Source organism: Fundulus heteroclitus, chromosome 19 (assembly GCF_011125445.2).
Source record: "Fundulus heteroclitus isolate FHET01 chromosome 19, MU-UCD_Fhet_4.1, whole genome shotgun sequence".
In the NCBI taxonomy this organism is placed as follows: Eukaryota; Metazoa; Chordata; class Actinopteri; order Cyprinodontiformes; family Fundulidae; genus Fundulus; species Fundulus heteroclitus.
Window position 1 is genome coordinate 31,677,877 of NC_046379.1, and position 22,099 is coordinate 31,699,975.

Consider the following 22,099-nt stretch of genomic DNA (forward strand, 5'->3'; position numbering starts at 1 on the left):
ATAGCAGCCTTGACCATTTGCAGATGGTTTTATTGCTGTATAATTTATCCAGGCATTGGCTGTACCGTATGGAGGAACAGGAGAGTCGCTGAAAAAGTAATCCAACCATTTAATTTAACACTTAAACCATACAAACAGCGTTTGGTAGTTGCACTTTTTAAATTGAATTATTAAAGAGGAACGGTAAATTGTATCGATTTATTCCTTTATTAAATACTACAATTTGAAAATGTATTTTCAAATCCTATTTCTGAATGGAGTTTTAAAAAGTACAATTCATACATCTGATGAGGAAATATTTAAACATTTAAAAAGCTAATTCCCTTTTTCATTTTCTCTTTCACCTTGCATTTTCAGATCCTTTTTGCAATTGTATTGTCTTCTTACTTTACCCTCTCCATTTAGCATTTCCTTGACCCTTCTGGTCCCTGTGCATTCTCTTAATGGTTTTGAAATACATTTTCCAATTGCAGTATTTAACAAGGGATTAATAGACACAATTTAAAATTTCTCTTTAATAATTCAATTTAAAATGTGCTATTACAAAACACCTTTCAAATTGGATTTCTGATTGTATGATTTAAATGTTACATTTGAAAAAGTTGTATTTCTTTTTCAGTGACTCCCCTGATCTTCCATAGTACCTGATTGTCTTTAGGTAATTGAAAAATAATCAAAATATAATCTCCTCCAGTCAGTTCTTTGCCACTCTTTGAAGTTCAAAAACAAAAGAAAATCTAAGTATTTTCATAAATGTAAATTTTTTTTGTTCACAGCTTATTAAAACAAATTATTATTATAGTTTTTGTTTCTTCTGATTGAAACGTGCTGAAAACGTAGCTAACCTTGACTTTAAAACCGAGTTATGTGCTGAATGTTGATTGTAATGCACCTTACATTTTCCTTATGTGGAAAATTATTGCTTCAATTTTAGGCACATCTTAGCTGTAAACTAGGACAGTTTTAGGTGCATTAGAAATGCGGGATTCCAATCTGAACAATGTTTTAGCATTAAAGATGATTTATAGATTGATTGATGGATGGATCAGTGATTGTATTGCAGAACTGTACCACAACTGAAAGAACCCGTCAGTGTCAGCCCCTGGTAGACAGACCAAATTCAGACTAAACCTCACATCTTTTTTGTGTCCATCAGGACTTCCATTTGAACAGGGTGTTGATGGAGGAGGGTGGGGGAACAGATTCATCACACACAGGTGCCAGACCAAAGAAAAAGATCAAGAAGATGTATGACCTCACTGCTGCGGATAAGTTCTGGCAGAAGCACAAGGGCAGGTCAGTTCCTAAGCAACATGTTTCATTTAGACATAACGTCATTAAGAGTTATGCTCAGTGGTTGAAATTCAACAGGCCAAATGGCCAACATTCAGGTTTCGATATCTGAATATTTGACAAATTTTCCTTCCATAAGTTGACATTAAACTTAATGTTTAATACGTGTAACTTGGTGTAATATGTCATGTGTTGATGTTCATATGAGGAACAGGTGATTCTGTACTGTCCTGTGAAACCTTCAAAGTGAATAAGTGTTTCATTTCTTTTCAACGTGACTGCATAATCTGCAGAGAGCTCACTAATTATGGATGTCTATGGCTCTTTGGGGGTCTTCTTCTAATACCTTGTTTGAATTAAAAACTGTTTTTCTGACAGTCCATTCCCAGAGGTGGCAGAGTCGGTTCAGGAAGAGCTTGATACATACAGAACCCAGGAGGATGAGGTTAAACGCCTGAAGAGCATTATGGTGAGACACACCCTCGCTTAATATTGTAGTCCGCAGGGTCAAGCAGACCATGTCTGGATAGATTCAGTGCTTCGGTTTCTGTGCCATCAGTCAGCATGTTTTCATCTTCATCGAATTCTTTTGATCAAGGTGTTTCTCAGGTCAGATGAAAACTGCAAGATGATTTAATGTCTCTGCTCTGCGTGCACTCATAGACTGCAGCTGATGAGTCTGATGTAGTAGAAGGCAAAGACCTGCTGCTCGCTCCGCTATCCCGCGTTACCTCTCACAGCTCATGGTGGTAACAGAGCTTTACTCCTGAGGTGGATCAGTAAATTTATAATGGTGGATCAATTTATGCATCCCATTTTGTGTCAGGACCCTTTAGTTGTGAGGCTTGTTAAACACGTGTAGATCAGCAAATAAAACGGGTGATCAGGAAATTGACTGAAGGGAAAGCCAAAATGGAAAAGCAGGCTGTGATTTGTAGCTTGAAGAGCAGCAATAAATATCAGCAGATTATTAGTCTGGAATCATTTTGCAGACCATATATTTCTACAATTCAGTTTGCATCTGTTTCTGCACGGTTCTCTGTAGTTACCATGGCAACATTTTAATTAATCTGGACATAATCTGGACTTTAACTGGATCGTAGAAACACCCTATTCTTTTCTGGTTAGAAGTGTTGGTGTGTTTGGCATCATTATCTTGTTCCTGACCCAGTTTGGAGCCAAGCGTCAGAGAGACGGGCTCAAATTTGACTCCAGACTACTCTGGTATACTAAGTAGTGGGTTGTCCGCTCTATGACTGCAAGACTGCAGGTTATGTGGCTGGAAAACAAGCCCAGATCATCAGCTCTCCCTATTATGTTTGATAAGTTGCTATGGGTTGCGTGCTACGTTCGCTTTTTCTTCAGATATGGCATTAGGACCAAACATCACTATTGGGTCATCTATCTAAAGCCCATGGTTCTAGGTTTGTTTGTTGTCTTCTCCACCAAGCTGTAATCATCCAGGATTTTTTCCCTTTGTCTTTGAGCAATGCGCAGTCTAGCCGTGGGATTAGTTGGTGCATTTTATTTGCATCAGGCTGCTCTGTCCCCAATGTTTGTGCTTAGGTTATCTCATCCACAGCTTTCCCATTTGGGCTTCATTTACGTCTAATAACTATTCAGTGTGTGCATTCTCTGTTCAATAGATTTAAATCATTTTGTAATTCGGTGAAGACTAGACTTTTGTTCTGTTTATGCCCTGATACTTTGCATCATAGAAGGGAAAACAGGGGTAAAATAACTTTTTTAATACTGCACCCTGTAGACACTCATGTAGGTGGTCACACACATGGAACCAGACTACCAGCTATCTACAGTTGTACACATGTAAATGTTTTATCCTTTACTAATAGAATGCACTAAACATGTCAGCACAACAAACCTGGTTTGATGCTAGCAAAGCAGGTCCCCCTGGAGCCCTTGATGAGCAGTTTTCTCTGTGATGTGCATATTGTTGCTCCGATATGTTCTTGAGATAGACCTTCAAAAAGAAAGTCAGTTGATTGGCCTGATCTTACAATTCATACACTGGAGGATTCACACAAACATACTCCAAACAAGAAAACAAAACAGCACACACCACTTTTTACTGACATTTGGCCAAAGTTTTCCACTGATTTAGGCTGGGTGCAAACGTAGAGGATCACTTCACTCCTGATGGATTTGTTGTTTCTCCAGGGGTTGGATGGGGAGGATGAAGGAGCGATCAGCATGCTGTCTGACAACACAGCCAAGCTCACCTCTGCTGTCAGGTAATAAGTAAATCTGTGTAGTCGTGATCCCATTTCATCTTATGTTGCTTCATTTTCTGTGCAGTTTAGAAGGTCCTTACCTCTGTGAAAGCATCAAAGAATGAGCAGAATCAGAGAAGTTAGGTCTCAGTTCAATTCATTTTATTTCTGTTTCTATTTAATCCCAGTTATCAAACATGCAATGAAGTTCATCCATTATTCAAATTTGCAAAAAGCTTTATAACGCCAAGCAGTTTGTACTGCTACTCTACACCCAAAGAATAACCCAGAACAAGTTCTGCTGTTGTCTTAGCCTAATCATGTTAAGTGTCCTGATGCATCTTAATAATCCAGGTAGAAAAATACTAAAACAGAATTTGAAAGGTCCTCTGGACGGGTTATTCTTTGTTGAAACATTTTACTCTTCTCTAAGAGACTTCTTCACTATGAGGAGTTTAACTCTGCCTTCGCATAGTTCAGGGGTGTCCAACTCCAGTCCTCGAGAGCCGGTGTCCTGCAACCTTTAGATGTGTCCCTGGTCTGACACGCCTGAGTCAAATAATCAGTTAATTAGCAGGACTCTGAAGAACCTGACTGCATACTGAGGAGCTAATTGTGCTATTTGATTCAGGTGTGTGGGGCCAGGGAAACCTCTAAAAGTTTCAGGACACCGGCTCTCGAGGACTGGAGTTGGCCACCCCTGGCATAGTGAATCAACAGGTTTAACAGTGGGAATCAAAACTGGTTACACACATGCAAAAGAGGACCATCAGCCTACCTACTGATCGTCAGTTCTCTGATGGTTGGCGCTAGAGTTGGAAAATCTAAACTTTTGCAGTTGGATGCGGAGCATCAACCAATCAGAAAGATTATGCAGGACCATGATAAAGCTGGTAAATCCACAATGAAGGACAAACTCATTGTTGCTGTTTGTGCCCATCCCATTATCTATGAACAGTTGAGCTATCTCTACAGAGACAGTAATAGAAAGGATCTTGTCCGGAGGAGGATTAGCCAGGAAGTTGGGATCTCGGGTGAGTTATCAAAACTTTTACCACGGTAAATGTTTCCCCACATATAAAGAAAAGAACAGGGTAGCTCCTCCCAACACATCCCAGAAGGGCCTGTCCACACTTTGCTACAAGTGTCGAGGTTTAGGCCTTTTTGTCGCTCAAATCACGTTCAGACCGAACGTGATTTGATTTGGTAGGCTGATGGTCCTCTTTTGCATGTGGACAACCAGTTTTGATTGTCACCATTAAACTTGTTAAACCACTATGTAAAGGTACTGTTTATAAGGCTGATTTACCTGAAATTCCTCAGACTGAAGAAGTCTCTTGAAAAACAGACGAAACGTTTCAACAAAGAAGAATCTGTCCAGCAGACCTACTCAATCAGCAGCTTTAACCGCCAAGCAGTATTGGTCTGGGTATTGTTCAGTGTTCAACAGAGACATCCTTGGGGAGGAAACTGTCTCTGTGGCAGCTGGTTTTAGCAAAGAGGGGGAGTGGTGGTTTAGTGGTTAGGGAGCCCTGGGTTTGTGTCTTGGAGAGACCTCAAAGGTCGTGGGTTCAAATCGCTGTCTGTCAGTCTGGGTCCCTGAGCAAGACCCTTGAGAACAAAATGCTCCTTGTGCACCACTCAGTGTGGCAGCACACAGCTCCCTAAGGGATGGGTTAAACGCAAAGACAAATTTCCCCTCTGTGGCACTATAAAGGGAAATATTTATTTATTTATTTCAATAGTGCTCTAAAGCACCAACCCGAAGGGAAAAGTCCAAACAGTTTCAATACAACATATGTGGAGTCTGGAGCTGCCCTCTTCCTGACCCTAGACCTAGATTATTTGTTGTGGATGAGCCAAACCTCACAGTGATGAATAAACACAGGACAGACATAATAATAACAGTGTAGATGATGACCAGCAGCTGTTGTGGAAGGTTGGACTTCTTGAGTAATTAGAGTCTCTGCTGAGCCTCCTTCAGAACAGTGTCGATGCGTAGGGACACTCTCAGGTCCTGAGAATGGGGGGGGGGGCTCCTAGGAACCAGAAGTGATCCACAGTGGACACAGTGTTGCTGTGGATGGTGGAGGGAGGCAGTGTGTCAGGTGTTTTGCAGAAGTCCACCGTCATCTCTATCATCTTGAGCTTGTTCTGACGGCACCAGTGGACCAGCCAGTCCACCTCATGTCTGTGTGCACATTCGTTACCGTCCAGAATCCCATTGATGAGAGGGGTGTGTCATCTGCAAACTTCAGAGTTTACAGACGGTCCTGCTGAGGTGCTGCGAGAAGAGGAGTGGGGGGAGAACACACCTCTGGGTGGTACAGATGGTTCTTGAGCAAGAGATGTTCTCCAGTCTCACCGGCTGCTGCCGCTCAGTAAGGCAGCAGGTGGCTGCCACTGTGAGCTGGGTCAGCTTGTGATGGAAGATGTCTGGGTATCTGTGCATATTACAGTAATTATGAGACAGGAGCAGTCTCTCTGAGAGCTGGACCTTGTTACATCATAGTTTACAGTAACAAGTTGGATATGTCCTGAGTCATTTAGCATTTACAAATGGATGTTCTAGATTTCAGCTGTTGAAAAAGTGCCTGTTTCCTTCTTTTCCCATTGTTGAATATCTACAGAAGACTCATGGTCAGCATCTTTATCAGTTTTAAGGAAGTGCAACACTTTTTCTGTGTAACTTTTTTCCAAATGTTCTAATTTTAAACTTGCACTAATGAAACACATTTAGATATCTTTTTAACAATGTTTTGTTCCATTTTTTTGTTTTCTTCAGCTCTCTTCCTGAGCTCCTGGAGAAGAAAAGACTGATTGATCTACATACAAATGTTGCTACTGCAGTCCTTGACCACATTAAGGTACAGTAGGACGACCAGCAGGGCTCTTTTAACCTCCAGCCGTTCCAGAACTTGGTCCAGGAGCCCTGCACATGTCTTATTATTAGCTGGATTTGGTTGATTTTTAATCTGCTTTTCCCTTTAATTCCATAAAGTCTATTGTGCAACAGAAGGAATATCTCATTTACTCCTTTTGTTGAGCAAATCTGCCACTGGCACTGTAAGGCAATCAGACCCAGTGCAATGTTTGACTTAGCTGGCAGGACAGAAAAACAAAAATCACAATGGAGATCTTTTTTTTTCTCAATACAGTAAATTCCATTGAAAAGAGAAATTATTCTGTATTTATTATATCAGAAAGTGTGCATGATCAGTGCAAAAGCAAATTCTCTTACATATAATACCATTAGGCTCATTTCCTAATTGTAACCCGTCTTATTTCATACAGTGTTCGTTTCTGTGACTCATTGCACACCATGAGCGATGTGTGAAGGAGACGTGCCCCCCCCCCCCCACACACACTTTTGAAAGCTATCTGATTGGACCCTCTCACATTTACAGAAATATGACTTCCCTGTGCGCTTTATTTTGCTTCCCGAAAGAATCCATTCCACTTGATAGGACAATACTAATACTTCTAAAACTGCACTTCGTGTTTCCCTGGTTTCCAACAACATCTCACAGCATCGCTGCTTTCTCCAAGCATAAATAAACTGGGCAGGGTAACGCCACATCTCACAAAGCTTTTGGTAAAAACCTTTTTTTTTTTCTCGTCAAAGTACATTTGAGCTTTTTAAAAACAAAACAGAAACAAGACAGCAAACCCTCAAAAACAGGGAACAAAAAAATACCATCTGGGTGACAAGGCAAAAACATACTTATAGTCTCACACAAAGCAAAATAAAGGGGAGAAACAAAACTAAACAGTGGTTATTCAAAAGACGTTCAAGAAAGAAAACTTATTCAGAGTCAAAATGCATAGTTAGTTGTTCTACATGGGAGATAAATGGATGCCATGTCAAATCAAACTTAGTCACTGATCCATTAAGTGTGTATCTAATTTTTTCAATTAAGAAAAAAACACAACATCACTGGAAACAAGTGGTTGGCTGTGACAGGGGAATAAATTGACATGAAGGCTAGCCCATAATGTTTTTGGAACTGAGACTAGATTTTAAGGGAATGGTGTACTACTGGATTTTGACAGGTCTGTGGTGAGAGTAGGAGAACAGAGAAGCACAAAAGAGCTGGTAGTGAGAGAGAACGACAGGAGCTAGATTCAATTTGTAACCAGCCTGGAAGGTTACACAATAACACAATAAACTATTTATGTTGGCAGCCCAATAATAAAATAGAAAATTTGGTAAGGCCATCCCACCATCTATTTTAGGTCTTTGCAAGAACAATTTCCTGATCCTAGGTGCGTTATTGTTACAGATAAAAGATGAAATGAGACTATCAAGGTTTGTAAAAAATGTTTTTGTAGGGAAATGGAAACAATAACAGGAACCTGGGAAGGATATTCATTTTAAATATGCTAATTTGCCCAGCTAAAAATAAAGGCAGCGCAGACCAGCGAATGAGATCCTGCTGGACGCTCTCAACAAGCGGACTGATGTTAGCCTTAAAAAGTTGGGAGTGAAACTTTGTAATGCACACACCAAGATATTTAAACTTATCATTTGTCACTTTGAAAGATAGTTAAGTGGGAGTTGATATGCACCCTCAGAAATGGGCAAGAGCTCACTCTTGTCAAGACTCAGTTCATATCCTGAAAAACTGCCAAAAACTTTAAGGATATTAAGAATATGTGGAATAGATGTGAGAGGATCTGATACGTACAAGAGGACATCATCAGCATAAAAGGAGATTTTATGTTCCTGGTTGTCTCTAAAACTCCCTTTGATGTACTGTAAGTACACTGTCTAATAGTAGCAGCTAAGGGCTCCATCACCAAGGCAAAAAGCAATGAGGAGACAAACCCTACACCCCCCCCCCCCCCCGCACTCCCTTCAGTTACACTTTGAAGCGAAAACTCCTTGCTAAAATAAAGACGTGAGTGGGAAGAGGTAAATCCCAGGCAGATGAGCACAAGTAGGGACAAAACTGATACTTTCTGTGAGCTTATTGGATTCAGCTGAGATGCTATGTGGGTTTATAACAGTTGTAAAGTGGTCAGCTGGGACCTAGATTCTGAATTTCATTTCATTTTATTTTTTTGCACGGTCTGATTTAACTGCTTTTAGGTTTTACTGTGTTTGTAGTAGTTTTTACGAGCATTTAGTTAAGATTCTGACATTTCTGTGGATTACTTACAGTAATTGAAGGAGATACAAAAAAATAGTTAAATTCCTCCCCTGGGACCGGGGGTTTGTACTACTATGCTAGTGGTTGGGTTGAAGTAACTGCAGAGATGATTTAACTTCAGACCTGTGTCGAAAAGGAGGTGGTGGAAGAAGTTTATATTTTTCAAAAGAAAATATGTTTTTGAAATAAAATTCTCTACAAATTGCAGTTAAAATGAGAACAGACCAGTAAAATCACTGTGAGCTGCACGGGACAGAGAGAAAAGCCGCACCCTTCAGTCACTCCTCCCTAGCCAATGTGTCCCCTCCACATTTCAAATGCTTCCGATGCCACTGGTGCACATGACAATCGACCTTTGGAAATGGGATTGTTTTTTCCGTTTGGTAGATCTACAAAATGTTACTAATCAGTGGTTCAATGTGTTATTACTGTTGCTGTTATTTCAATGTGCAGGAGGCAGGAGCTCCGTTCATTCATCCTAACTAGAGGCTGTTTTTATCTGCAGAGTCGTAAACTGGATGTTTATTTTGAGTATGAAGAGAAGCTGATGAGCAAATCAACTATAGACAAATCACTGCTGGACATCATCAGTGACCCAGATGGTACACACACACACACACACACACACACACACACACACACACACACATGGAGTGTTTTATTTCAGGAAATGTGTTACATGTTGTACATTAGGGAGGTGGTTAACACTGTCACTGAGTTAAACATGTCGATGTTGAACAATAACTCAATATTAGTATAGATCTTATTTACTTGTGTTAAAGGGGCCTAGTCACGTATTTTGACCATAAAAAGAAACCCTGCATTCATCTTAAAATGATGTATACCAAGCGTTCATCCGGATAGTGTTTGCATTTAGACTTCCACAGAAACATAGTTCATCTGAATATGATGCGTGTGAATGTTTCTGTTGTACAGCTGGGACTCCAGAAGATAAAATGAGACTCTTCCTCATCTTCTACATCACTGCTCAGCAGGTTCCTTCAGAGGTAACACACTCAGCTACGCTGCACACTGCAACCAGCAGCAATGTCACAGAGTGACACACATAGCAGTAACACTGGAGAATAAGAGTCTACAGTAAGATAACTGTAGTAACACTGAAGAGGTTTTGCTAAAATAGGAGAAATCAAAATCTATGATAAACCGTGACATCAACCGTTGCTTTTATCAGATTTATGTGTTTCTACACCCAACTGTCAGTTTCAAGGTTTTTAAGATAAATAACCTGGTCTTCACCAGGTTCTAAAATGAATTCATTCAAACCTCAGGTGTACAAAAACACACTTTCATCATTTATTGAACAAGGATGAAGCCAAAATGGATGAGAGACGGTCAGATAGGGCTGGACAATAATTCAATAACGATATATATTGATCGATAGACGTATATCGATGATAGAGAAACAGGGTCAATAAAAATTTCAATAGAATGACAGTTTTCCTTCCTTTTGCATTTGAGTCATGTAGGCTAATAGTACAGTCATTAAATCCTCCCAACCAATCACAAACGCAGACCCAGGAAGCCCCGCCCCCTTAAAAGAGTTCAGAGAGCACACGTTCTTTTTTCTTTCTGATAAAACTTGCAGTTTTGGTAAAAAGTTGGTTGAATAAAGGGTTGAGTTTGAATTCTGTGTTTGTTCTCTGTCTAAAAATAGGTCACTAAGCAACAGCATAAAACGGCCAGAGCTGCACTTAAAATATATGTTTTGAATCTGTTGATAATTATCGACATCGATCAATATGATTTCTATTTTATCAATATGCTTTTTTTCTATATCGTCCAGCCCTACGGTCAGATTCTAATTAAGGTCATCATCATATCCTTCATTAAGAAGTTAACTAAAACCTCCAGGCACATGGGCCCCAGGGGTGGCAGACATTTAGCCTCAGATGCTGAAGAATCTGGACATCCTGGTTGATTTGACATTTCAGTGTTGCATGGACGACCGTGACAACACCTGTGGGCAGGGAGACCACAGTGATGGTTCTTATTTTTAGGAAATAAAACTAGAGAGTGCGTTCCAGCTATTGAGGAATCACACTGCTCAGCCTCTCTGGGGCAGCTTACGCCTCTGCTGGAAAGGAGACTCTGACTGACTGTCAAATCCCGGATTCAGGGGTAAATGTGACTTTTATTTTGTTGTGGAATGTTGGACTCGATCTTTAGGCTTGTGCAACTACTGAGGGAGGGATGGGAGTTTGGCTGTTGGAGATATTCCATGCATGTCGCACTGACAGGAGACCCTGGGGCTGATCCAGAAAACACTGAAGGGACTATGCCTTGGGATCCCCCAGAATGTGTGCAGCACACTTCATGTCAGCACACTGACCAATAAGTTTCACAACAGCAGTGTGATCATGTAAACTAAGCAGTTGTTTGGATTTTGTGTACTAAAGTCTTTCCTAAACTAAATGGTCAGATTTAATGGAACTAAAATAGCAACCCTTGTGTTAAATGAAACATCTGGTGAATCTACTGGGTCTTTTCTACTGGATCTTTTCTTTTCAGGAGAGGAAAAGTGCACCTCCTGAGGTCTTCACTGCAGGAATGGCATGGACAGCAAAAAAAAGTCACAATCCCTCAAACAATTATTCACACCCATTATCCATACATGACATTTTTAGACCTCAACTTAAAGAAAGAAGTCACTTTCCTTTTATTTTATAATCATAAACCACTTTGTGTTTGTTTATTGCATATAATACTTTAAAGTATGTGATTGTAAGGTGAAAGGTTTGAGGGGTGTGAATACTTTTGCAAGGCACTGAAGCTGTGAAAAATCCTAGACTATTTCAATGTATGTTAGTTAGTAACTTTGGTGTGTGTGTGTGTGTGTGTGTGTGTGTGTGTGTGTGTTTCCAGTCTGATTTGGAGCAGTATAGGAAGGCTTTGTTGGACGCAGGCTGTGACCTTTCACCCCTAAACTACATTAAACAGTGGAAGTAAGTCCTTCCTTTTTAATTTATTTAGCTTGTTGCTGTCGTAGACAAAACTAGCTTTATGATGAGGGTGCCCATTCTATACTTAAACTTTTTAAAATTGTCTTTAAATTTAAATGTTTTAATCTGTTTCTGATGGGACTTAAAATGTAACTTCAGTCCATTACTTTAACAAAATGCACAAAAGTGCATTTCTCCCTGAATTGCATTAAAACTGTATACAAACAGCTTGGAGATTTGTGGCCATTATGGTATAAATACTGATCTAAAGATGGTTTCTGAAGGCCAGTACATATTCCACAAGAACAGAGAAATGTGTTGTTTTAGCCAAGGCTGCAAGAACAAAGTTCTTTCTGGCCTGGACATTAGGTACTGCACATTAACTGAAGTTCAGAACCCCTTAGGATCACTTCATATGGTAGGTCTCTCCTACTGCAGCGCAACACCTTCATATTCCTCTGAAACCAGACTAGAATAAAGTCTGTGCAGAATATTATTTGGGAACAAGCTACAAAAACTCCCAGACCTGGAAGGTCTTTCTCTGTGGTTGTTATGGGGTTCTGCAGTCAGCATCTATCTAATGTGGAAACAGAATTTCACAGTAAAAAGCTATTTGCAGCTATTTTCCTCCTCTGGTCCTATATTAAACCTGAGATGACAGTACAGTTGGTTGGGTCCGGTCACTCACTTTGTGTTTCTTTGTTTTCTCCTCAGGGCATTTACCAAAATGGCTTCTACCCCTGCTAACTACGGCAACAGTGGAGTCAAACCAATGGGGTGAGTCACTAACAGCAGAGAAAAATCATAGTTATTCAATTCAATTCAATTTTATTTATATAGCGCCAAATCATGAAACATGTCATCCCGAGGCACTTTACAAAGTCAAATTCAATCATATTATACAGATTGGGTCAGATTATACAGATTGGTCAAAAATGTCCTATATAAGGGAACCAGTTGATTGCTTCAAAGTCCCGACAAGCAGCATTCACTCCTGGAGAAGCGTAGAGCTACAGGGAGAGTCGTCTGCATTGTCCATGGCTTTGCAGCAATCCCTTATACTGAGCAAGCATGGAGCGACAGTGGGAAGAAAAACCACCCATTAGCGCCCATCACCCATTAATCTTCTTCAATACTTGTCATGATCACATTGATCAGTCTCCTCTGGAAGGTCTGACATTTATGATGTTTTAGGGGGTTTCTTCAAACAAATACAACATGTGATAACAGGACAGAAAATAAGTCTTAATTTAAGAGCACCCTATACGATGAGTCCCAGTTTTGTATCACACTGCCCATTGTTGCATTTCATTCATTGTAAAAAAGATTTTCTCATGTTAATCCCACTTAAAACTTTGATCTTTAAATCAGAATCCCAATAAAATATGGTTTTACTCCATCTTTTTCTACTTACCATGTTTTTGTTTTTATCTTACAAAAGACATATACAACAAAATGTAGGCTTATGTCATTTTTAAGTGAGATTAAGTGTTTTAGTTAGACTCCCAGCATAACCCTGTCCCTCCTCTTGCTGTGTCCTCGTTCATTGGGCTCTCCTCTGTTCTTTTGCAGACTCTTCTCCAGAGTCATGAACACTGGCTCTCAGTTTGTCATGGAGGGTGTGAAGAACCTAGTGCTCAAACAGCATGTGAGTAAAATGTTTTCTGGTGCCTTTTAATTACTTAAAAGACTGGCCAAAAACGTCAATGTATCCCTACAAAGATAAACAGTTTTGTTCAGATAAATGGAAGTAACCGTTTCAGATCAGTACTCTAAGTAAAGTGTTTAGCCTGTAGCTTTAGAAGCCTACACACACGGCAGAATCAAACCCAACAACTCCACCCACTGAACTACAGTCTCCCCACAGTGAATGAATCAAGGCAATTATAGTATCCTGTTTGACACCATTATTTCTGTTTAGATCATTTATTCTTTACTGGTAGGGAAGATTGTTCCTTTTCCGTGTTTGGGAGCTTTTATTAAATTTATTTATACCATGGTCTGGGTGAATACTTGTTTCTGATTGGCTGCAGGGTGCCCGTTAAATGGTGTTATAGGACACCTAAAAAAGTTCGGGTCAAAATAGCCTGATTGTTCTAAATGATTGCACTGGGTCAAACGCTTGCTGGCAACGACAAGACAGTTGACGCTGTTTAAAAAAGAAAACAATTAAAGGGTTATAATTGATTTAATATTTATTTATTTGTAAGTGGCCATGGTATAAGCGGGATAATGCCCTTTGAGGTGTTTATTATCAGAAATTAATGGACTTTGCAGTAGCGCTCGTCCTCCGCTTCGCGTCGGACTGTTCACACATCACGTCGTCAAGCAATATCTTTACATAAACACCACTAACTAAAAAAAAGTGACAGAACACAACCCTGTTACTGCTAGTTAGAGCATAGAGCCACAGGTACAGTTGTCTGCATTGTCCATGGCTTTGCAGCAATCCCTCATACTGAGCATGCATGAAGTGACAGTGGAAAGAAAAACTCCAGCAGAACTAGGCTCAGTGTGGACGGCCATCTGCCTCAACCGACCATTAGAGCAGAGACACCGAAAGAGAGACAAACAAGCACAGAAGCACACATTGATCCAGGAATCTGTTCTACATTAGATGGTAATAGTGGGTGATCTGTCTTCTCTGGATGATGTCACAGTTAACAGAACGCCAGACCAGGTGTACCTACTATGAAGACAAAAAATGACAGAGAACCAAAAGGTAAAAGATGAAATAACAACAAGCAATGCAAACTGGAGAACAGTAGGAGAATTCAGTAGAGTGAGAAAAATAGGCCCTGATGTCCTCCAGTAGCCTAAGTAGCTAAAGGATCTGCCTCCCATTCTACTTTTAGAGGCTCTAGGAACCACCAGCAGACCTGCAGTCTGAGAGCAAAGTGCTCTGTTAGGAACATACGGGGTAATCAGAGCTCTGATATATGATGGAGTTTGATTATGAAGGGCTTTATACGTTAGAAGAAGAATTTTAAATTCTATTCTTGATTTAACAGGAAGCCAATGAAGGGAAGCTAAAATTGGAGACATATGATCCCTCTTGTTGATTTTCATCAGAACTCTTGCTGCAGCATTTTGGATCAGCTGAAGGCTTTGAACTGCATTTTGTGAACTACCTGTGTATGAATTAGGCTTAATTGTGTGGTACTGTGACTCTGGGTGACATTTGTTGTGAATTGATGCCTTATCAATAACCTGCATTGCATCAATTCCATTTGCAAATGGTCAAAGGTCTCCTGCCATTATTCAAAAGTAGCAGAATAAAATCAGATAAATGCTTTAATCTGGAAATTAGATGGAAAAAAGAATAATAGAGCTGCTTTGTTGAAGGTTTTTATGATAAGCAGCATTGATATAAAATAAATGAACTTAAAAAATAATGAGATTTTAGTTTGGCACTGAAACTGTAACATTTCCTTCTGCACACCTGAATAAAACTAAGAACAACTGTGTTATTTTCAGAACCTTCCAGTTACCCGAATTCTGGACAACCTGATGGAAATGAAGTCCCATCCTGTGAGTTTTTTTTTTTCTTAACCACAGTCCAGTGATTGTCTATGGTTTAGAGAATTAGCTAACAGTGGCAGTAATATCATCCCATTCATATATTGCAGCAATTAGTTAGCCCAACTACTACTTTTACTTGCTACTAATGTAACAGAATAACTCTAAAAATATTTCCAGCCAGAAGTGAGGCTAGCACAGTTGAACTCTGAGTCACATTTATTTCTACAGCATGCATTGTACTGCAGTGGTTGTACAGTCTACGTTGATCTCATGCTCTGCTTGTGATTTAAAGTGACCGGACTGATGAATGCCTCAGATCAGCGCAGGCTCATCTTCCATATGTAGGAAAATGTTGCTCAACTTTTACATTTTTCTGACCAAAGACACACAACTGTATTGTTGTGTCTGAGTGTGCCTTCCTTGCTTCTGTCATGTTCTTCCCAATGTTCCTGTTTAATCCCAATAATCTGAAACTCCAAAACCGAAAAGATTTTATACCAGTATACTGGGAGGGGAAAAAGAGGATACTGGGTTGAACAATCCAACGGACTCCAGGATATTTAGATTTGCATTTCTGTGGAAAAAGAACCCAAGTACCGAATCAACTCTAGAGTTATCTTTACACATTAGGTTCAAAATGTGAGTTTTCTGTATCTACAGCTTTTTTAAGAATGTTATCTCTCTGTTTTTTACCTTTTTTAGGAAACTGATGATTATCGTTACTTTGACCCAAAAATGCTGCGAGGAAGTGAGAGGTAGGACACAAAGCAATGGCTGACCTAACAGATAACCACATGAACGGTCTGCTATAAAGATCGTCTCATCTTCTCGTTCACTTCTTTTTCAGCTCCATTCCCAGGAACAAAAATCCGTTTCAGGAGGTATGTTTTGTTTCTGGACCCATGCTTAATTTACCAGATCCAGTTCAAGTCATTTCCAGGACAATAACAAAAGGAAGTACAAGATGAATTTAAGCGATGTTTGCAGTCAGAAAGCTAAAGTTTTACTGTAATGCAGGGCTGTCAGCGTTACATAGCAGGCAGATTCTACACTCTGTCCAAACCAAGGACCGCTTTTGATCAATATTTAAGGAAAAGGGGGGAGAGAAATTGACCAAAGTTTATTAAGTGGGACAAAAGATCATATTTCCTATAAAACATACCAGAGACTTATTGTTTTATATTGTCCTCTCTGTCAATAGCTTGATACTGATTTCCTATTACTTTTTATTTTACTAAAAATTTCTTTGTACTTTTGTATCTTCTGAAATGTTTTAACCGAGGGGACCCTTAATGCAAAATGTATTTTCTGCATGTTTTCTGCTAACCTGACAACAGCCAGCTTCATGTATCGCTCCGCCTGGAGCTAGGCGGAGCGATACATGCAGCTGGCTGTTGTCAGGTTCGTTTTCTGCTGCTTCTAGAAAACAATCCAAGAACCATCCAGACATGTTTTGGCAATAAGTAAACACGTTTTCGAGAAACCAACAAAACGTTGTTTCAAAAACATCTCGATTATTACACCGCAGTCAGCGGGTGCTGGCCCTCCCTAGCACCCCCAGCCAAGTCCAACCCATCACCTAGCAACCCCAGACAAGCCCAGCTTGTCACCTAGCAACCCAAACAGAGCTGGTCATCAGCTGGTTTTACAGCTGTATGCTCTGTACAGCGGCTGCTGGGCATGAAAATGATTTGTCATTTCAAACTAACGCTAACGCTAGGCTACTGATAGCCCTGTGTCCATTTAGAAACTTACCATTCAGAATCTGCTTGCTACAGCTGTGCAGGAGGCTCCACTTCTTCAGCTTCTGGGTCTGACTCGGGGTCAATGTACTGTTGTACCACTGTGCATCTGTTTGCGGATGTTTTCATGTGTATAAAGTACTAGTGGAAACATTGAGTTAGGGGGCGTGGCCAATGACAGCTAATTTGCATAAACCTTAAAAACAGCTCATTCTGAAAGGAGCTCAAAATAGGTGAAACTGGGGAGGTGAAATCTCATTATCCGAGAATGCTTTAATCTTGGTGCTAAGTATTTTATTATCTCTTTTTGTCTTCTGTTCCAACTTGTTCCCTTGCTCCATCTAGATTCTTGGAAAGTGCTAAATAGATAAACTTAAATTAATTGATTGATTGATAGACTCTGACTCATAAGCCTCAGTTCACCAAGTCTTCAACACCACCCCCCTGAATGCTGATTGGTCACCTTGTTTGTGTGAATGTGTGATTGGTTCATTAGATTATTTCTGTATTCTAGTTTTTGTTTTAGTTTAAAACATAAGCTGTTTGTTGGTTTGTAATGACTCTGTTGAAGGCCACGAGCTGAAACGTGTTGGTCAGCTAATACAGTTGTTTCCCAGAACTTCAACGGTTGCTGGAATCTTCACCTCACCATACTGACTTACTAAGAAATCTTTTGATGGTGAACCTGCTCCTATCTGGAAAGGTTTGCATGTTAGATGTGTGTGTTGCTGTTCTCTGTCCCACAAATGAGAGCTTGTGTCTTACAGGCCATCGTCTTCGTGGTTGGAGGAGGAAACTACATTGAGTACCAGAACCTGGTGGACTATGCTAAGGTACTGCAATGCTGTCATTCTGCTTTGTATCGGAGAAGCCCTACTTCTGTATGAGCTCGCTGTAGCGCTTTCATAGTTTTACTCTTGCTGTGCGCTACATCTCTATCCACATCCAAAAAGTATCTAAAACATGCAGAAATGTCTGAGTTTGACAGCCACAGATGTTTAGAGGAGGAGCTCTAAATGACTGGTTCTGATCTACTTCCTGTTTCCTTAAAATATCTTTAAGATCTTTATACACAATCTATATTGGTGATACAGGGTGGTAAGATTCCTGTTGTCCTTTTTCGCATACTTAGTTTTTGTGTTTCACATCAAACAAATTTTAATATCAGACGGAAATAATCAGAGCCAATACTCCGTAATAACAGAGGGTCATAAGTCCTCTATGTTTATAAGGATATAATTGTCTAAATAAAACACGGGTTGGGTTGGGCCAGAATTCCCAGAGAGCTGGGAACCTTGGTCTAGCACATTCTTCCCAAGATGAGTAAAGACTTGGCTGCTGACCAGGCTGGTTCCTTTCTGCTGCAGCATTTTACCAGCAGCACTAAACATGGTCAGCTGTGTGAGGTCTGAGCGCCGTGTAGCTGGATTAAAACAGGAAGCGCTTTAGGCCAGCTTCCTCTTTCCATGTGTTTGTGCTCCCAACTGGCTAAAAATCATTTGTGGTGTCTTTTTTTTATTTTTTATTTCATTTCAGTCGAAACCTGGGAGGAAGGTGGTTTACGGCTGCAGCGAGCTCTTCAACGCAGCCCAGTTCATGAAACAGGTCAGAACACACAGCTCTCCTGTTGGATGCCTACTGTCAGTAGCGTGAAAGTCGCCCCCCGCTCACCGTCTCTCTTTGTTCTCCTCAGCTCGCTCAACTCGGACAAAAGTGACCTGTGCACCAATAAAATCCAACTCCTTCTGTTTCCTAGCTAACCTGTTTTATATCAATCTCTTCTGTAAATGGACTAAACATTTCTGTCTTGTAAATTCTGTTTCATCCTCTGACGCCTAATAAATCTAAACTGTCTAAAGTCACTGCTGCGTCCAAGTCATTTATTTGGTGGAGCAGACCAAACTTTAACACTGATTTACCACTAAAGTCACCAGCTGGTCAGGATTCTGTTTCTCTCAGCAGCAGCGAACAGGAGCCAGCATTCTTTTGGTGTCCGTTGCTTTTACTGTGATTGCTGTGTGTGTACATGATTAAGTTCCTGTGGCCAGCTTATGGGTGTAAAAGCTGAGAGACGATGCTTTCCCTGAGATGGAGGGTCACTTACCAGCAGGACAATAGCTCAAAACATGTTAAAGCAACACTCCCTGGTTTAAGGAGAAACATTTAAAAAAAAATGTATGGCTTTGACCTGCATAAAGATATTGGAATCAACTCAGTTTTCATCGTCATTATCTCAGCAGAGCAAAAGACGCCTCATGGAAATGTGTTAACCCTTTCTCACTGGATAGACACCATCTCCCCAACCTTTTGTAAAACAGTTAAAACAGATTTAATTCAAGCAGTCCAAACTCCGTTGTTTCTAGTGACAGGAACCAAACAGAAATCACATAACTGTTAGAAGCTACCCAGGTCACCCACTCTCCTGACCCATCCCACACTTACCTATGTCTCTGATTAAAATGTTTGAACTATTTGAATTTATAAGAAAAAGCAGGATGAAGAAGAAGCAGAAATTCAACCTTTTCCCATCATAGGGGAAGAAGTGGAGGTGGTCTAGATGTATAAAAACTCTCCTGGGAGTTGCAAACAGTACAGTTGTCTACAGGAAGGCACAGAGCAGAATGAGGAAGCTTAGGTCCTTCAGGCTTTGCACCAAGATGCTGCAGATCTTCTATAAGTCTGCTGTGGAGAGTGTGATCTCCTCTGCCATCATCTCTTTATGATCTCTGCTTCTCCCTACAAAGTCAATAAGTGTTTCCAACATCTTACTGGTTCTGTGGCTTCTTGATCTCATCAAGAATCGTTTACACTCAGATGCTGATGTCTGGTGTTTGTCCAATAATGCCTAATGCAGTCATCCTTTAAATCAGCTGCTGTCTTTCTACTATTTTAACTTGAACATTTCATGTTTACCTGAATATGCTGTATTATCTAATAGTAATGGCACCGTATTTTTTACCTTTCTGATAAGTCTCTTCTGCTTTACGGCCTACTTTTAAATTTAGCCTATTATTAATATCATCGCATCTAGGCTAGTATGTAAGTCTGGTGTCTTCTGTCTACGGTGGTTTTGCCACTGTCACACCAGAATCTCCCCACTGTGGGGCAATAAAGGTATTTCTATTTTATCTGCTGGGGTAGCAGCATCAGAGCCAGTGACTTAAAAAAAAGCTCAATACGCTGTTAAAGAAGACCGGCTCTGTTTTTGGAGCGTCTAGAGATGATTGTGCTGAGTATGAGGCCTCATAAAATGAAAACCATGATGGAAACCCCCGATCATCCTCTTCATCAGACACTTGTACAACAGCAGTCTTCAGTCAGCGGTTTCTCCAGATGTTCTGTAAGACATACCGCTACAGGGAATCCTTCCTGTCTACAGCCACCAGCACCCATTAATGACTAGAGAAAGTTCTATAAGTCAGACTCACTCGTTCTAATTCCTCTGTGGGATTCTAGGAAGCAGAATTGAATTCAAATAACTCTAACTTGATAGCTAATAAAAAAATGAGTAAACAGCCATCTGAGGGAATGTTTTTTGGTGAAAGGTTTTAATGAACTGATTGTTGGAACATTCATGGTTCCAGCAGACCGTTCTGCCAGGCTAACTGGATCCTCTCTGAATGTTAGCCATGTGTACACACACATCCACACAGCCCTGTCCCTTCACAGTGAAGCTATGCAGTGGGCCGTCTTTGTGCTCACGCCGCTCTGAACAGGTGATTTTTCTCCAATTTCACGTTAGCAGAAGCTAACCAGAAGCTCGTCAAGGTTTGTGTGGAATACCTGCAAAAACATCTCAATGATAAAGGCTGAATTTGTTAGTGAATTTATTGCAGCGTGAGTAGGTGTAGTGGGTAGAATTGTTGCAATTAGAAGGTTGTGCGTTTCGATTTCATGTCAATGTGCCCCTGGGCAAGGCACTTAACTGATGTGATAGAAATTCAGTCCATTTACAGCATGTTACGACCTTCCTGGTTTCCATTCAGAGCAGGTGACTCCTAAGCATCTGCTTTAAAGGCAGATGTGAGCAGTTATGAAAGCACCCATCATTAGTTATTTAAGGAGTATCGGTTTAAGGAAACCCACCAAGACGTAATCCTTCCTCCTATGTGCTGACTGTAGATAGTTGATTGCAGCTCACTGATACGAATAATTTATCCCCTTTCATGACTGTTTTGTTACTTCCAATAAATAAAACGGTTCTTTAACCATCGATGATAAGCAACTAATGTCTTTAATAAAATCTTGCACTCAGATTCTTTAGCTGTCTTCTTTATAGGGTTCTGTTTTTTTTTTCATGTAGTGCTTGAGTTGCAGTCCCTCTGCACTGCAAAAAATAAAATAACCCAGAAAACTAAAAATAAATAAAAAAGTTTACTTTTTTCTTTTAAGACTTCTTTAGGGGGAAGAAGTCTCCTAAAGAGACAAACGTTTCAACTAAGGACCCGTCCAGAGGACCTGTCCAATTTTTCTTTTACCTGGATTATTGAAAGGACAACCCAGGACACAAATTGAGTTTTCTTGTAAAAAGCAGAATTTATGTCTACACCAGTTAAAGCAAATCATCCAGGTCCTGAAGCAGCGCAGGAACCTCAGGCCATCATGCTGCATCAACCATGTTTGGCCGTTGGCATGTTTTTTTATTATTTTTATTTTAATGCGCCGTTAGCTTTACACCAGATGTAACAGGACACACACCTTCCAACAACATTCCACTTTTTATTTTCATTAGTCAGCAGAATAACAATTGTGGAGATCTTCAAGATATCATGTAGTAAACATGAGGCGGGCCGTTGTGTTATTTGGGTCATCAGTGGTTCTGGCCTTGGAACTCACCCATGGAGGCTGATTCTGCCCTGTCTGACCCTAACTGAGGCAGTGAGGCCTGCAGAGCTTTAGATGTTCTCTCATCTTTTCTGACCTCCTGAATGATTAGTCAATAAATTTGTTAGTCTAACCACTCCTGGGAACGTTCTCCAGTGTTCCATGATAAATTGGTTTAACTGAATTAGCAATTTATGCGTCAGGGTATGAATGCGTGTGTGTGAATGATAAAGTGTGTAGTGGTAAGCGCTTTGTGGTTGTCGGACTTAAAGCGCTATACAAGTACAAGCCATTTACCATTTATGCAGACTTATTTTTAGAAAAATCTGGATTTTTATTTATTTTTGCCAATAAATTCCTTGGGCTTCCATGAA

The 22,099-nt window shown here is 40.3% G+C and overlaps 1 protein-coding gene across 1 annotated transcript in view; it reads left to right on the forward strand.

Moving 5' to 3' along the window:
- scfd1 (sec1 family domain containing 1) overlaps window positions 1–18,630 on the forward strand; it is a 45,062-nt gene extending 26,432 nt beyond the window's left edge. Inside the window, exons 11-25 of the mRNA XM_036150712.1 lie at window positions 1,157–1,296; window positions 1,672–1,762; window positions 3,472–3,545; window positions 6,310–6,391; window positions 9,183–9,279; window positions 9,614–9,684; window positions 11,561–11,640; window positions 12,352–12,414; window positions 13,210–13,285; window positions 15,115–15,168; window positions 15,862–15,914; window positions 16,007–16,040; window positions 17,669–17,734; window positions 18,438–18,506; window positions 18,595–18,630. Of these exons, the coding sequence (XP_036006605.1) occupies window positions 1,157–1,296; window positions 1,672–1,762; window positions 3,472–3,545; window positions 6,310–6,391; window positions 9,183–9,279; window positions 9,614–9,684; window positions 11,561–11,640; window positions 12,352–12,414; window positions 13,210–13,285; window positions 15,115–15,168; window positions 15,862–15,914; window positions 16,007–16,040; window positions 17,669–17,734; window positions 18,438–18,506; window positions 18,595–18,618 (1,074 nt within the window). The 3' untranslated portion in view covers window positions 18,619–18,630. The remainder of the gene's footprint in view (window positions 1–1,156; window positions 1,297–1,671; window positions 1,763–3,471; window positions 3,546–6,309; window positions 6,392–9,182; window positions 9,280–9,613; window positions 9,685–11,560; window positions 11,641–12,351; window positions 12,415–13,209; window positions 13,286–15,114; window positions 15,169–15,861; window positions 15,915–16,006; window positions 16,041–17,668; window positions 17,735–18,437; window positions 18,507–18,594) is intronic.
- The last annotated feature ends 3,469 nt before the right edge of the window (window positions 18,631–22,099 follow it).